At 34.8% G+C, this 17,868-nt stretch overlaps 1 protein-coding gene across 2 annotated transcripts in view; it reads left to right on the forward strand.

The window, feature by feature from the left end:
- Positions 1-17,868, forward strand: part of PLXDC2 (plexin domain containing 2) — a 469,249-nt gene that overhangs the window by 224,045 nt on the left and 227,336 nt on the right. Inside the window, exon 4 of one of the 2 annotated variants that reach the window (XM_055296706.2) lies at positions 515-661. The exons of the other annotated variant lie outside the window; for it this stretch is intronic. Within the exon in view, the coding sequence (XP_055152681.2) occupies positions 515-661 (147 nt within the window). The remainder of the gene's footprint in view (positions 1-514; positions 662-17,868) is intronic. 2 annotated transcript variants of the gene reach the window in all.

Below are 17,868 nucleotides of genomic sequence, written 5' to 3' on the forward strand. Positions count from 1 at the left end.
CACACGTAAAATACAAAACTTAGAAGGAAATATATATTGAAATTGTTAAATATAAAAAACATTTAATCACTATTCTCCAGATTTACATTTGGATCATAGTCTTTCTTTTAGTCACAAGGCAAAATCTATTTACAATACTACATAGAATATTATTTTCCTTTTTGTAATCAATTACATATATATCTCAGTTGATGATTTGTGAAAAAATACATGGGATTCATGGTTTTACTGGATTTCAGGAATCATTTTATTTTATCTGAGTAGCACTTAGATAATAAATGAACTAGACAAAATTCACATTCTAAATTTTATTATTCAAATCATAGAGCTATTTATTTAACATTTTTTCTTACAGTTCATGTGTGTGGGCACATCGGTTTATTTAATCCAAATTCACTTCTCTTAGAGTTTAGTTCAATCAGTTGGCACTTTTAAAGACTATTAATACTCTTGAGTTCAATAGGATTTTTTTAAAAGAATTGTTCTTGATATACATTATTATCTATTATTGCAGGAGGATACAGACCACAATTACTATATATCTCGAATATATGGTCCATCTGATTCTGCCAGCCGGGACTTGTGGGTGAACATAGACCAAATGGAAAAAGACAAAGTGAAGATTCATGGAATATTGTCCAATACTCATCGGCAAGCTGCAGTAAGTGTTTTGATATTCAGGGTTCGTTTTTCCTACTGTGAAAAAGTAGTTGCTTTAATTGGCCTACAGCCATTTCTTTTATAAGTTTGATAATTAAATATTAGAATGGCCTTATCTGTGGTAATCACTTTTCAAGTGTATTCAGTTCTGTAATTGTAATTTAGATTAATTATTGCATATAAGATATTAAAGAAAATGAAATAGAATTGTTTTGATAAACTGCCATTAATTGAACCAATTTTCTTAGTATATCTGATGAACGTATATTGGATTCAAAATTGAGGTTTATCTTGGATTATTTTTAGTTTTCTTATAATCCCTGAGTGTATAGAACATTTTTAAAAATTACTTGAATTTGGTATCTTCCCATTTACATGGGTTTATTGCTGTTGGTCTTGGATTTAACCAAAGATTTAACCGAAGTCATTTATGTCTTTGATAACATATATAGACCAAATTATGGTCTTAAATGAAGACATTTAATATAAAGAAAAATAATTAAATATAGAAAGCATCAGACTGATATTTTAAGCCTGAGCTCGTTATTTCCTAGTGTCTCCTGAAATAAATAATTTAACTATTCTGAGGTGCTTTCTGCATGTGTAAACTGGAGATGAGAGAGAATATTAATACCAGCCCCCCTTTCCTTACATGGTCACGAAAAGCCTATTCAAGGGCCAGCCTGAATGCTAAAATGCTTTAGCTTTTTCAATCTTCACAACAATCCTATGATTTAAATATTATTACATCACCCATTGCAGAAAAGAGAATGGAGGAGTCTTGGAAAATTCAGATAACGTGCCCAAGGGTCTCCACTAGAAAGTGGTAAACCAGGGTGTTAAGCTAGGTAGCAAAGCTGATGCTCAAATTGTGTGTGTAAAATTTATCATACTTGGTTCTCAGAATGTTCTTTGATCATCATTTTATGATAAATGCCAGATTTCACATTTTAAAGGGTATTTGGTTTTGCTGGCCTGGGTAACAGTGGTGATAGTGTCATCGATGAAGCCATGAGATCTTCAGTTTAGTATGACCTGAAGTGAAAAGAAAACAACTTTAACCTTTCAAGCGCTTTTGTCATTATTGATATGAAGGCAGGACTAATAGAGTCAATAGCTGAAGTTACTTAGAGAGGCATCGATTTGATAAATGTTAAATATCAAATTTTTGGCAGTGGCCTTCCTTGTTTATATGTAGATGTTCCTATTATCAGGAAATCAACTGCTAAAAGCTAAATGGAAATTAACAATAGTATACCATGATGATTCATTGAATTTTCAGTGTAGAGCACATGCTTTCTGAGCCTGAGAAGCAAATGAAGTAGCTGCCTTTCCTTGCTAAATTCCATCATCCACCCCCACCCCAGTTTTTTTATATATTCAGGCAACCCCAGGTAGGCAAGATGACAGATTTAGAAATAATTCATGGTGGAATTTCCAACAGATTTTTAAAAGAAGAGAAAATGATAAAGATTAGATTTTAACAATGTCTTTCTGGGATCTATTGCATTTGACAACCTTCCTACTATGGCACTTATAGTGTTTAATAGCATAAAATATACTTTGTGGAATTTTGAATGTTGGTGTATGCACATGGAGATTCTGTGACGTGGCCTAGTCCTAGTGTCAGCCACTATGGGTGACATCTATAGGCAGAGAAAGGAGTTCCTCAGTTAAAGTATTAGCTGATTTCTTCTTCTATACAAATATGGCTACCATCTGTCTCCTCTGTGCCACCCCCCCAAGGTAAGACAGTTTGTGTCCTGCCTCTCCTTAAAGAAGCCTGTTCTCTTTGCAATAGGTTTTACTTGGTTGCCTTGTGACAGCTCTCTGATTGTCTCGTGAAAAATGATAATACTGTAGACAGTCCATTTTTTTCTTATTGTTAGTGTGGCAGTGACATTGTTTGTTGCTTTTAACACTTGAGGTCGCCTCAAACATAAATGGAAGGACTTGAACTTCTGGTTGTAACTTACCTGGTGCTCTTTATGTTGATTGTTAAATATATACAATTGTTAGAGGCTTTTATTTTAGATACTCTGCCATTGTCACAGCTTGGGTTCTTGGTTATCCATGAGTATTTAAGCCATTAACAAACATTTCTTCAGAGTTAGAAATTGGTGGAAAAAGCTATCAACAAAATTCAACACCCTTCATGTTAAAAACACTCAAGAAACTAGGCATGGAAGGAACATACCTCAAAGTAATACGAGCCATCTATGACAAACCCACAGCTAACTTTATACTGAATGGGCAAAAGCTGAAACATTCCGCTTGAAAACTGGCACAACACAAGGATGCCCTCTCTCATCATTCTTATTCAACATAGTATTGGAAGTCCTAGCCAGAGCAATCAAGCAAGACAAAGAAATAAAGAGCATCCAAATAGGTAGAGAGGCAGTAAAACTATCCCTGTTTTCAGATGACATGATTCTATATCTAGAGAACCCCATAGTCTAGGCCCAAAAACTCCTTTAGCTGATAAATAACTTCAGCAAGTTTCAGGATACAAAACCAATGTTCAGAAATCACAAGCACTCCTATACACCACCAACAGCCACACCAAGAGTCAAATCGGGAAAGCAATCTCATTCACAATTGCCACAAAGACAATAAAATACCTAGTAATACAGCTAACCAGGGAAGTGAAAAATCTCTACGATGAGAATTACAAAACACTGCTCAAAGAAATCAGAGAAGACACAAACAAATGGAAGAAAACATCTCATGCTCATGGATAGGAAGAATCAATATCATTAAAATGGCCATACTACCCAAAGCAATTTACAGATTCAATGCTATTCCTATCAAACTACCAATGACATTCTTCATAGCAGTAGAAGAATTTATTTGAAATTCATATGGAACCAAAAAAGAGCCCAAATAGCCAAGGCAATTCTAAACAAAAAGAACAAAGATGGAAGCATCACATTGCCCAACTTCAAATTATACTGCAGGATTGAAGTAATCAAAACAGCATGTTACTGGTACAAAAACAGTCACACAGACCAATGGAACAGAATAGAGAGCCCAGAAATAAGGCCACATACCTATGACCATCTGACCTTCAACAAACCTGACAAAAACAAGCAATGGAGAAAAGACTCCCTATTCCATAAATGGTGCTGGGATAACTGGCTAGCCATATACAGCAGATTGAAGCTGGATCCCTTCCTTACACCATATACAAAAAAATCAACTCGAGATGGATTAAAGACTTAGATGTAAAACCCAAAACTATACAAACCCTGGAAGACAACCTAGGCAATACCATTCTGGACATAGTAGCAGGCAAAGATTTTATGACAAAGACACCAAATGCAATCACAATGAAAGCAAAAATTAACAAATGGGATCTAATTAAACTAAAGAGCTTCTGCACAGCAAACGAAACTATCAACAGAGTAAAGAGACAGCCTAGAGAATGGGAGAAAATATTTGCAAGCTATGCATCTGACAAAGGTCTAATATCCAGCATCTATAGGGAACTTAAACAAATTTACAAGAGAAAAAAACCCATTAAAAAGTGGGCAAAGACATGAACAGACACTTTTCAAAAGAAGATGTTTATGCAGCCAACAAGCATATGAAAAAAAGCTCAATATCACTGATGGTTACAGAAATGCAAAGCAAAACCCCAATGAGATATCATTTTACACCTATTAGAATGGCTGTTATTAAAAAGTAAAAAAAGAAAACAGATGCTGGTGAGGTTGCAGATTAAAGGGATCACTGTTGGTGATGGTGTAAATTAGTTCAACCATTGTGGAAAGAAGTATGGTGATTCCTCAAAGACCTAAAGACAGAAATACCATTCAACCCAGCAATCCTATTACTGGGTATATAGCCAGAAGAATATAAATCATTCCACCATAAAGACACACACATGTGAATGTTTATTGCAGCACTATTCACAAAAGCAAAGACATGGAATCAACCTAAATGCCCATCAATGACAGATTGGATAAAGAAAATATGGTACATATACACTATGGAATACTATGCAGCCATATAAAAAGAACAAGATCATGTCTTTTGTGGGAACATGGATGGAACTGGAGGCCATTATCCTTAGCAAACTAATACAGGAACAGAAACCAAATACACCGTGTTCTCACTTATAAGTGGAGCTAAATGATGAGAAGTTATGAACACAAAGTAGGGAAAAACAGACACTGGAGTCTACTTAAGGGTGGAGGGTGGGAGGAGGGAGAGGAGCAGAAAAGGTAACTACTGGTTGCTAGGCTTAATATTTGGGTGATGAAAGAATCCATACAACAAATTCCTATAACATCAGTTCACCTGGGTAACAAACTTTCACACATACTGCTGACCCTAAAATAAAGGTTAAATATATATATATATATATATATATATATATATATATATATATATATGTGCTATTATGGTTATATTGTATCTCAAGACGCAATATACACTTAGGGTTGGAATCATTGTTAATGACAGTGGAGGTATAAACCCTATTTTTAATACTCTTTCTCTTAATTTTGAATATGTTTGGCCTCTGTCTTGTCAGATCTGATTCCATCATTATAGTTTTTACTTCATGATATGTTTCATTCAAGGCTGACTCAGCACAGAGCTTTGCTAGCCACAGTCTTGTGCTCTCCTGTGCTTTTATTTATTAGTATAAAAAACAAATCTCTTATTTGGTAGGTCTAGGATGGGCCAGAAAATCTGCGTTTCTGACGAATTCCAAGGTCATGCTCATGCCACTAATCCAGGGACCATGCTTGGACTCTATAGCAGGGGTTGGCAACCTGTTTCTCAAGAGGGCCGGATAATATTTTAGTTGTTACAGGCCTTATGGTCTCTGTCACAACTACTCAACTCTACTGTTATAGCTCAATAGCCATAGACAATATGTAAATGAACAGACATGGTTGTGTTCCAGTAAAACTTTATTTATGGAAATAAAGAAGACATTGGTCCTGTATCTACTTTGTTAGCACTCTCAACAGAAAACACACACACACCACACACATGAACACACACACAATTAAAACACACTGACACACGCTTCCATTTATAACAAGATTGATAATATTAACTAGTTTCCATTTGAAAAAAAAATGCTATGTGAACTCCTTCGTTTAAATAAGCTTTACAGCCTAGATCTTATAAATTTATTTGCTAGAATATTTTTTAAATTCCCTACATTCTTTTTTCATAAGTGCAATTACTAAATATTAGCATGAGATTTCCAAATTGTATAGAGTAATCCATATTTTAGTATTTCCTCAACTGGCCTTTCTACCTTTCCAATCCTGCCTGGTTCTCTGTTTCGTTTCCATTGTGCCTTTCTGAGAATAAAATCAAGTAGTTACAAAAGATTACAAAATTTTAATATTAAGGTAATATTATGACCAGGGGGCTGAGTAATGTCCACATACACATCCACATGCAACAAACACACACACATACTTCATGTCACTGAGGTAGTTAAGCACAAAGGAAAATGGAAAATGGCAAACAGGAATCCACCTTATTAATTAGCTTTGCTCTTGTTCTCGTTGATATAAAAAGCTCTCTGGTAATTTGGCTGGAAACAGGATTTAAATTTAAGCTTCAGGGGGAAGAAGGGAGTTTCTCAAATCTTATCACCAGTTCATGTAATTTGCGTGCCCAGGAATATATATTCTGTCAACAAATTATGCAAAAAAAAAAAAAAAAAGAAAGAAAAAAAGAAAAGAAAGAGTTAGCTAGGGATAGTCCCAGGGCCAGAGGGCTAACGATTTAGCCCTGAGTAAGCAAGAGGTAGAGTGAGAAGGCAAGAAAGTTGACCCTCCCAGAAGAGGCAATTTCCCACCCACTTCACTCCTTGAAATGGAAGAGAGTACAAGAGATGTTTTACCTAGGAACATTATTTTTTTAAAGAAATATTTCCCCCTTTATCATCACTGCATATAAATGTGGTCCAAACACTATTTTGGAATCTTAGATAATATTCTTGAAAGAGGAGGAGGGTGGAAATAAAGTAAGTTTTTCCTTTTCTCCCATCCATAATAATATCTTCTAATTTCAGAGCAGAATAAAACTTAGAAATCATTTAATTCACATATTTGACATGCCCAAATACATTGGTATCTCTTTCCTTTTATCATCTCAATCATAATCATTAGTATTTATATGACATAATGTGTATACTGGAATTTGATTACATATGCTTTCAAATTTCTCCATTGTCATTTTTGTTTAAATAACATTTCTTAAATCATTGCAAAATAAGCAGATGCTAAAACCTAAGTTTTGCAGTTGACAAATTAAGGCAAAGACCATGTCTTTCTAGATAAAGCAAAGTGAAGAATTGGTATGGGTTCCTACCATATGGTAAGCAATGAGGCAGCACTTTATATTAAAATTCTCACAGTTATCTGGGTATTTTGTCCTTCATTCAGAGCCACACAGTTTTCAGGTTGCAAATGTAAAAGTTTCTGACTATAAACCTAGAAACCAGCCTGGACTTGTTCTTTTCCCTCTTGGTAGACATTTCAAATTCCATATTTTTGTGATTTTCCTCTATATTTCTACATCCATATTATTTAATTTATTTCTGGACACAGAGTTTGATTCAGCTGCCAGACATATTAGAATTATTTTGTCTTCTGAAATGACAGTTGATGACATTCTGATTCACAACTCCTACAGATATATCTCTGTCCTGGTGGAAGGAGTCCAGTGTTTGAAGTTAGGAGACCTTAGCTCCAACGCTTATTTTTGTTTATTCTGGCCTCTTTGCACCTCAATTTTGTAACCTGGAAGAAAGGGGGTAAAAATGCCTGCCTTGGCTGCCTCCCAGTGCAGTGTTGAGAATAAAAAATGAAATAGTTATAAAAGGACACGGAAAACCTCAACAAAACGATACCTTGCTGAGTAGTAGTATTTGAGAGTTCTAATTCTTTACAACAAAAAAATAATAACCCTGTCAAAGAAAGTAGTTAAAGCAGTAAAAACAGATTGTATTTAGGGCTATTGCAATGAGGGAAAGAACCTTGACGTAGAACTGAGCTCAATTCTGAATGTAGCATAGGCAAGACGGAAAATATGGCCAAGAGCAGAGTAGGCGTCAGTGGAGGGAAAGTTATAAGAGGAGACGTGAAAAGTAAATGGCGATTGTGCCTCAACTGAGTTGTGAGGATTTTTACTGAAGGAGGGTCAGGGTGATTAGATAGCAAGGGTGGGGGATGAGGGTTTGATCAGTATTGAGGATGGTCAGATATCAAGTGTGGGGAGTCTTGCTAAACTGACTTAGCATCTTGTCATTCCCGAATAAGTTAATACCTGAGTCTCTCTAAGATTCTCTCTCAGATAGATAAATTCATAGATGCATAAGCATGGATGGATGGATGGAAGGATGGATGGATGGATGGATGGATGGATGGATGGATGGACAGATGAATGGATGGATGATGGATGGAAGAATGGATAGATATATAGGTATAGGATAAATGGATGGGTATATGGAAAGATAGCTAGGTAGACAAATATATTAATAGATGGATGGATGAATAGATAAGTAAAGATGATTGATAGATCTATATATTTCTATCTTTCTATGTATATATATATATTTTCCCAAGCAATTGCCAATACACTGTTTGCCAGACATAAACATACTCTGGCTTAAATTTTTTTTATCTTTCTATATGTTGGTAGGAAGATTGATTCTTTAAATATGAAACACCAGCAAAATGAAATGGTTGAAGGGCTGTTCTCTGTCTATCTCACTCTATATCTGTCAAAATGCAGGTAAGGTTTTTGATGAAATTTGTATGACTTTTTATGTTTTGACTGTTTAAAATTTTTATATTGAACTGTCCTTGATGACATTTCTGACTACTTGAATATACATAGAAAATTTCGTTTAAAAAATTATGCTTTCTGGAGGGTTCTTTTATACCCTTCAGGAAAATAAGTCATTGCCTCAGCTAGCATTATTGTGGGTCTCATATTTGCATAATGTTTATGTTGGGAGAACTAAGTTTAGCTGTTTATGGTGACTTCAGTAAGTTGGTTTTTCATATTGGACATGTTTATTTTTTTCTGTGCATCAAAAAATCTGTTAATCAGTGCTCATTTTTCAAAATGATTACATTGAAAGGCAATTTAATTTACTTTCTCTATTAGGCTATTGTCTAGACTGCACATTTTTGCCTGAGTTCTGTTCATAATGTCGAACAATAGATTGCTTTTTATTTACTCTTACGTTTGACTGGTTGAATAAACTTGCTGCATTCTGTCTTTTGAGTTGCTTCAATTCAAGTGAGACACAAGTTTATCAACCTGGTCTTACTTGTCTTTGCTTGTAGGATTTTCCTCAAGTTTGATAACAGACTGGGATAAGTTGTATCTGCATATATCTCTTTAGCTTAATTTCAGTTTAATACAGTCTTTTACATACATAAAGGAAGAAATATACTGGACATAATGTAATATTTTATTCAATACTATTCATATTTTTGCTCTAATCAAATTCTAAATACTCAGAACATTCTTATAGTTATAAAATATTAAAGGAATTCTCTTTGGATATTTAAAAGATGTGTTCTAGTCTTCAACTTCTTAAGAAACAGAGGTACATTCCAAAGTAATCATAGATTAGTTTGTTGAAAAAATAAGGGATTCAAAAGCATAGGGTTTGGTGTCATCAGATCCAAATTCAAGTTTATTACAACTGTGAGACCTTGGGCAAATCCGTAAATTCCCTGTCAATTTCATCCTGTACTAAGTAGTTGTGTTAGTAATGTCTGTCCTGCCTACCACATACGATATATTCAAATGAGATTTTATGGCACTTTATAGTTACTTATGTAATTTAACAAATTCTACCGTTAATTCATTTTACTTGAATTTTACTTAGGTCACTTACAAAACTTGAGGTTAATCCCCTTTTTCCCAAGTATTATTCCAGGGCCTGACTCTTTTTCATTACACAAAACTAATATGATTAGAGTGGCTGAGTTGTATTTCTCTGCATGCCTGGGAAATGGGCTTGTCCCCCAGCCTGGAAGCCAATAAGTACATGGAACAATCTGCCCCTGTCCTGCCGATGGCACTCACGACAGATTAAAAATTCCTTAAGCCCACCTAATATGTTGAAGTTAACAAACTCCTTTTACTGACATAATGACATAAATACATGCATATTACTAATAATTTAATCTACCGTTGCTATTCTTCCTGAATCTAGGAACCAAATTTTAGACATGGAAAGTTCTTTGGAGAGCCTTGAAGACAGCAGCCTTAAGAAATTCACATTGATCCATTTCTTTTGCACATAACAAATCTTAGCTTCCCAAAGCAAGAAGTTGCCTTCTTATTTGACAGATCATATATGAGTTCCTATTTCATTATCCTTTAATCTTATTTCTTCATCTTGGGTCTTTAGTGGAGGATCAGCACCATTCTTTTACATAAAATTAGCCATGAAAGGTAATATAATACATTCTCTGTTACCAGTGATAGCTGTAAAATAATTCCAGATAGGTAAATATCTATTCACCTTTTAAAGTCACAAGTGAGGCAAACATTTTAGGTTTCTGATAAACCCTGTTAGAAGGTTTCATATTAAACTTTTATAATCATAAAGGCTGCTAAAAAGGAGACCCCTCAACCATGTCTCAGGTGCAGTAAACAAGGCAGGTATTTACTCTGCCTTTCACCTGAGATTCTCTTTTCTAACTTATTTCTTATCATCTTTTCTGCCATCTCTTCAGGAGCCTATGAAGACTTACGACGGTTTAATTTTAGATAACATGAGTGTAAAACATATTCTCATCCCAAAGTTATTAAATGATAAAGATTTTACATGACTCCTTTGAAAGAAAATGTTTCATAACAGAAAACTTAGCAAACTGTAAATGGAATATAATGTTTTTTTTAGAGTAAACACATCTGAAAGCAAATAATCTTAATTGTTGTGAAAAATCTTAAATTATAAAAGATTGTGTTTGAGGATTGAGATTTCCTGGGTAGGTTAGTATTTCAGTATATTTTAAAAATATTTTTTATACCTGGTCCCAATATCTTTATTTTTGTCTGTTCCTTTCTACCTAATTATAGCATATCACTTAGGTGATGGATGGATAATACCCTATGCAAAATGGCCAGGTTTCTATGCAGATTGTTTATAAACTGCATTCCCATCAGAATGTCTAGTGTGCCTGGAATTCCCAGCCCCAGAGAATAGGCATCTTTTTTTCTCATTTTGCTAGAGGTGCTCTTTTAAAATGCCAACGGGACTAAAGTGAAACCCTATTAGCCACTCTCTATTAATGATAAATTGCCAGAAATTTCCTACCCTGCAGCATCTGTCTGAAAAGAAATGCCAAGTAAGTTTCAAGTTTAATAACTGGGCCAAGGTGAGGCACATTAGTCCTGATTCCATGTGGGCTAAACTGTAGGATGCAAAAAGGATGTCATGGGGGAGCAACTCTCGGACGCTGTGTTGAGCAGCATCAATGTACTTAGTTTTTGAAAAAAATCAGAAAGTTGATAAATGTGGCAAAATGGAAAACACGAATCTGCACTAAAAAAAAGATGTGGGGGGCTCTTTGTATTATTTTTTTTAACTATTCTTTCATATGAGATTATTTCCAAATAATTTTTTTTTTAAAAAAAAAGAGACGTTAGCAAAGGAGGATGAAGAATTAAAATTGAACTTGGTCTAAATTTCAATTTCAATCAGCAATTGAATTTTGAATTATTTAGTCACTTCGCTCATGAACTTTACCCACTGAATTCCAAATATTTTCTAATTGGTACATAATATTTTACATATTTATGGGGTACAGGTGATATTTTGTTACATGCATAGAATGTGTAATGATCAAGTTGGAGCGTTTAGGGTACCCATCACCTAGAGGATTCATCGTTTCTGTGTGTTAGGAACATTTCATCCTAACATGTTAGTGGAGTGGCAGCTTGAAGTAGTGTCAACACACATGGACTTGGAACCAGACTGCCTGGATTTGAGTCCTCACTTTGCCAACTGAGAGGTTTAACATTGAGCATATTATTTACTCTTTCTTAATTACTTCCTCGTGTATTAAATGGAAGTAATAACAGCACTTACCTCCTAAGGTTGTCATTAGGACTAAGTAATTTAGCATTTATCCAATGCTTAAAACAATACCTGGCATAGTGTCCAAGATATCTGTTACATCGATAATAATAATTATTATGCAAACACTTACCTTTAAAACAGTCATTTTCCACTGACTGGAAATTAGAGAGTTTGTTCTCCGAAAGGCAGATTGTTATCAACTGAGAAAAGGAAGGACCTTTCCATTATCTGAATGATAAACACAACAAAATACTTTTTTGTCTTGCCCTGTTTGAGGATCATTGGTCAAGGATGTCACAAAAACATCACAACCTTCAGGTTCTGCAAATCGTGGTTTTAAAGACACTTGACTAGCAGGAACCTCTAGAGTTCAGTTCTGTCAATGGAAAATTTTAGGGCATACAAGTGCTACCAGGTAAAGTGAGATTATGTTTTGCAGAAACAAGTCTGTTCATCCTCTTAACCTATTTCACTCTTGCCAAAGTTTCCTTACAGCGATGGTTTTGGAGTTTCAAAGGCCACTTATATAACAGAGCTTTGTAACTCAAAGTGGGGTTCAGGAGGCAGTATCAGAAGTACCAGGAGCTTGCTAGAAATGCAGAATTTCAGCCCCCTGAATCTGGATCTGAATTGTAACAAGAACCCTAGGTGATTCATTTGCACCTCGAGGTTTGAGAAGCTTGGAGAACTCTCTTGACTTGCTTCTAGGGTAGCATGAAAAATCTAGAAGCAATTTCTTCTGGCTCTCATCCAAACCCCATGTTTCCTTGAAGGGTTCTTTATAAAATCCTGTCACACTCTCTCTGTATCCCTGAACAGCTGGACTCTCTGAACTCTGCCTGAGTTGTAAATATCACATAACTAATATGAATAATTCTCAGTGTTTGCAAGTATAGGCAAGCTACTGTAGCCTCGTGTTTGCTGGGAACCGTGCAGTGAGAGAGGTCAAAAGATAGGTGATTGTTCAGTTATTCTCAAGTTCATGTGCACCAGCATCAGCTAATTGCAAATGTTTACATTTTGTTTTCCAGTTTATGAATATTCCTTTGAAGAGCGCCATTCAATAGCCAGGAATAATTAAGTTCTAAGTTCTGCTGTGAAAAAAGTGCTGAAGAGGTTAGAATTTCTAACTCAGAAAATCAATTCAATTGATGGACTTTATTCTGAAAGAAGTAGCCACTTCTCTGTTTGCATATTTGTGTATTGATCAGACCCTTTCCATGAACATTTTGATCTTTTAATTAGGTTTCCAGAGTTTTCAGGGACCGGATTAATGACCTATGTCTGTCAACTCCTCCCAGAGTATGAGAATGGTTAAAATCCCAGTAAAAAAAAATTCTACATAGTAAAAGCATTATTAGTTATCCTGCCCACTATGCTATTTTATTTTGGGATACACTAGGCTCACTTATGGTCTGGAAGCAGGATCTTACTTTAGGGTATAACAAGGAAGTTTGCAATGCTCTTATTCACATATATGCCTTTCCATATTTTATTTTCCATCTTTGATATTTGCTTGTTGTGAAAGCCTGTCAATTTTATATTTTTTCTGCCAACCACTTTTTAGTTTATATTACTTTTATTTTTTATATTTTTAGAGACATGGTCTTGCTCTGTCACCCAGGCTGGATTGCAGTGGTGTGATCACAGCTCATCGCAGCCTGGATCTGCTAGGCTCAAGCAATCCTCCTGCCTCAGCCTCCCCAGTAGCTGGGATTGCAGGCCAACATGCCTAGCTAATTCTTTTTTATTTTTGTAGAGATAAGGTCTTGCCAGTTTGCCCAGGCTGCTGTCAAACTCCTGGTCTCAAGTGATCTTCCTGCCTCCTAAAGCACTGAGATTAGAAGTGTGAGCCACCGCACCTGGCCTATATTACTTTTATAAACAAAGTTATTTCAGTTTAATAGGGGAATAAAGCACGAAATGACTATTACCATTGAGAATTTTAAAAAAGAAAGTAAATGTTTTATACATTTAGAAGACAGGCTCCTGGAACTATATTTAGAGGGCAAGAAATGAAAACATCTGATCCTGAAATGTTAAAAAAAAAAAAAAAAAAAAAGTCATTGAGGCTGGGCTGGTCACTGGGCGAGCAGGGACCCCTGTTGTGCGTAGACCTAGGTGTTGCCGATGGTGTAAGGACTCAGCCCAGCTTGGTGCTCTGTTAGCCCAGTCCCTGTTATTTGGTGCATTTGATCTGATTAGACTGCTCTGTGCCTTTCTCAAATTTTCTCTGTTTTGTGTCTCTGGCCTCATGCGTCTAGTTGCTTTCAAATGATGTTTTACTACTACTAAATTTTAGAGAAAATTATGTTGTTATGTCTACCAAGAGGAAAAGACTGACAATATTAAAGATTCCAGGTAGAAAACAGAGTCACTGAAAGCTTGTATCAGATGGGAAATGAGTCACGTAGTATAAAAGAAGAAATATAGAAATTATACAGTTGTCAACATGCAGGGTTTTGGAGCCCAACACATTTGGATTGAAGTCTTAGCCCTAATGCCGTCTGGTGATTTGAATTTATCACTTATCCTTTATTTTTGTAAAATTTTGTTTTGAAATAATTTCAGACTTATAAAAAACTTGCAAAAAATTTTTAAAGAGTTTCCATGTAGATTTCACCTAGTGCCATAAATTTTAACACCTTATATACTCATGGTACCATTGACAATATCAACAAATTCATGTTGGGACTATACTCTTAACTAATCCATGGGTTTTATTCCAATTTTGCTAATTGTCAGCAAATTATTTTTTCTTATTCAAGATCCAACCTAGGACCCATATAGCATTTATTTGTCAAATATTCTAGCCTCCTTCAAGCTATAAGAATTCCTCAGTCTTTGTCTTTCATGAACTTGACACTTAAAAAGTATTGGCTAGTTATTTTGTACAATGTCCTTGATTTTGAGTGTCTACTGTTGCTTCATGATTAAATGTAGGTCTCTGTTTTTGGCAATACTACGGTGGGGATGATGTTTTGTCCTTCCTTGTGCATCATATCATGAGGTACATGATGACAATATGTCTCATTAGTGGTGAGGTTAATTTTGATTACCTGGTTAAGGTGATACCTACCAAGTTTTGTCTTTTCACTGTAAAGCTACCATTTTTTCCTTTTGTAATTAAAAAAATCTTGTTGAAAGATGCTTTGAGACTATACAAATGTCCTGCTTCTCATTATCCTTCTCCCTATTGATTTTAGCATTCACTCTTACTAACTACAGGCAAAATACTTAGCATAATGTCTAATATATTAAATGTTAATTTCATTCTTTTAACACCTGCATATACAATACTTATGATTATTTTAATATAACAAAAATGAAGACATCATAACATTGCCTAGAAACATGTCTAATTGTGATACCAATTCTATTAGAAAAACAATTTACCAGAATTGGTTTAATTATTTAAGAGCTGTGATAATGCACTGGTGTATTTGAAATAACATAAATAATGTTCAGCTATTTATTAGGAATCAAATAAGGAGCTATGCTTGTTTAGAAAACTAGTTTTAAAGAACTATTGCTAGACACCTTCATGTACACAGTATATTGTTATATTTCATTGACTCAATGCTTATGATGGTCCAGGTATTATTTGGTCATTTGATCCTTATGATAACCTTTCGAAGAAGTGTCTTGACTTTACAGATGAGCAAACTGTGGCTTTAAAAGGTTAAATAGGCTGGGCGCGGTGGTGGCTCATGCCTGTAATCCCAGCACTTTGGGAGGTCGAGGTAGGCGGATCACGAGGTCAAGAGATCAAGGCCATCCTGGCCAGCATGTTGAAATCCCGTCTCTACTAAAAACACAAAAATCAGCTGGGTGTGGCGGCGCATGCCTGTAGTCCCAGCTACTAGGGAGGCTGAGGCAGGAGAATTGCTTGAACTTGGGAGGCAGATGTTGCAGTGAGCCAAGATCAAGCCATTGCATTCCAGCCTGGTGGCAGAGGGAGACTCCATCTCAATAAATAAATAAATAAATAAATAATAAATAATAAATAATAAATTAAAAAATTAAAAAGGTTAAATAATGTATCACATTAAAAATTAATAATGTATCACAAAAAAAATTAAAAAGGTTAAATAATGAAATCACACAGTTACTAAGTACCAAAGCTGAAATGTAATTTCAGGTCTCTGCAACTCCAAAACCATGCTAAAGCATTCAATAATTTGGAAAGAGTGATTAAATATTTAAAAATACAGTTCCATATACTTCCATTAAAAGAAGATGATAAAATGTGTGTTTTATGATGAGTAAAGGAGCAAGACAACAATAATCTATTCTAAGCATTTATAGATGAATAAATTTTGTGTGGACCTTATACAGTTTCAATAAAGTTAGTAAATTGTTACATGTACCTTGGAAGAAAATATCACATCCCAGTTAAATTTATCATAGGTATATGGTGTTTATTGAATCATTTTTATGTATTAGAGATGTAAATCTTACTGGAAATCAATATACTAGAAATATTTATGTAAATAAAACAAATACAATTTTTCTTATATTTTACAACTCGTCCCAAAGTTAATACTTGACATAAATAAATGAACAGAAAATAATGTGACTCAATATTTATTTGATCTTATATTTGAAATTATTTTTTTAAAAAAACATAAACACCACTTTACAAATAAGAATAACATCTCACCTATTTGAGAGTTTCAGGACAAAAATATGTGCCCCTCAAACATAATTATTTGAATGATTAAAAATAGAATATTAAAATATGTGTGTAAAAACTAATTATTAATTTATCAATTAATTCTTGAATAAGTGGATGCTCATTGTATTCTTTTGATCCTTTGCTGTAGTAAACTCATGAGATCAGAAATTGTTAAAACCACAGTGACTACTAATTTTCTTCCTACAAGCTGCTTTCAGCAGGATTATTTCTTATAAAGCTGAAATAAAAAGACTCGGGGAGTCAGAAAAGTATGGCTTTATGACAGTAAATAAGAAACTGTCCTAAAACAAAAAGAAGTTTTTAGTAGTGACATTTTAAAACATGGCTTTGAGGACTGTAAATGTTCCCACTCCAGATTCTTAGCTCTTTATTAGAAGGTTTCTGTATTCAGTTTTGAGGCATTGACTAATTAATTCATCCTTGCAATACCACTGAGAAATAGGCAAACAAGTCAAATGGGAATTGGGTATATTTAGGATTATAATTCCTGTGTTATTAAAAAAGAATTAGCAGAGATTGTAATAATTAGTGTGAAAATGGATAGCAATTAACATAGGAAAAATATGTAAAGAAGGCAAGAAGAGGTGTAGGCACACTCAGAAATCTAGGAGTATGACCAGAATGAGTCTGATAGTCTGTTGCCCCCAGAAATTGTAATGGGATATGTTTTGGGAAAGCATGATGTGGCCTTAAGGCACAGTCATATATGGATGTGCAATTTACTGCAAACCACCTGGACTCTGTACCCTTCGACCAAGTCTTCAAAAAATGTTTCATAAATTTATTTTCTACCATATGAAGATGTAATACTTTTTGTGTTTGTCTCAAAGTTACCATTCCCCCTTCTTTTGAGTAGTTAACTGTTTTCCATAGATTTTAAGCAATTAGTTAGCAAATTCAGTTGATTTTATTTATGCCTTTTATGTTCTTTAATATTTTACTTCTGAGCTTTTGTTTTCTATTTTGTCAAGACTCTTAATCCATTTATTGGGTCTTCCCACCACCATCTTCTTGAATCTTCCTTTTTCGTTCCATGTTAAATATTTCTTAAAGGATGAAATCCAAGAGCACATAATGTTTACACTGTAGTAATTACACCATTGTTTCAGTATTACATTTCTTTTCTTTTTTTTTTTTTTTTTTTTTTTTTTGAGACAGAGTCTTGCTCTGCCACCCAGGCTGGAGTGCAGTGGCGTGATCTCGGCTCACTGCAAGCTCCACCTCCTGGGTTCATGCCATTCTCCTGCCTCAGCCTCCCGAATAGCTGGGACTATAGGTGCCCACCACCACGCCCAGCTAATTTTTTGTATTTTTAGTAGAGACGGGGTTTCACCGTGTCAGCCAGGATGGTCTCGATCTCCTCACCTCATGATCCGCCCGCCTTGACCTCCCAAAGTGCTGTAATTTTCTCTTTGACATTGCT

The sequence above is a fragment of the Symphalangus syndactylus genome, chromosome 10 (assembly GCF_028878055.3).
Source record: "Symphalangus syndactylus isolate Jambi chromosome 10, NHGRI_mSymSyn1-v2.1_pri, whole genome shotgun sequence".
Classification (NCBI taxonomy): Eukaryota; Metazoa; Chordata; class Mammalia; order Primates; family Hylobatidae; genus Symphalangus; species Symphalangus syndactylus.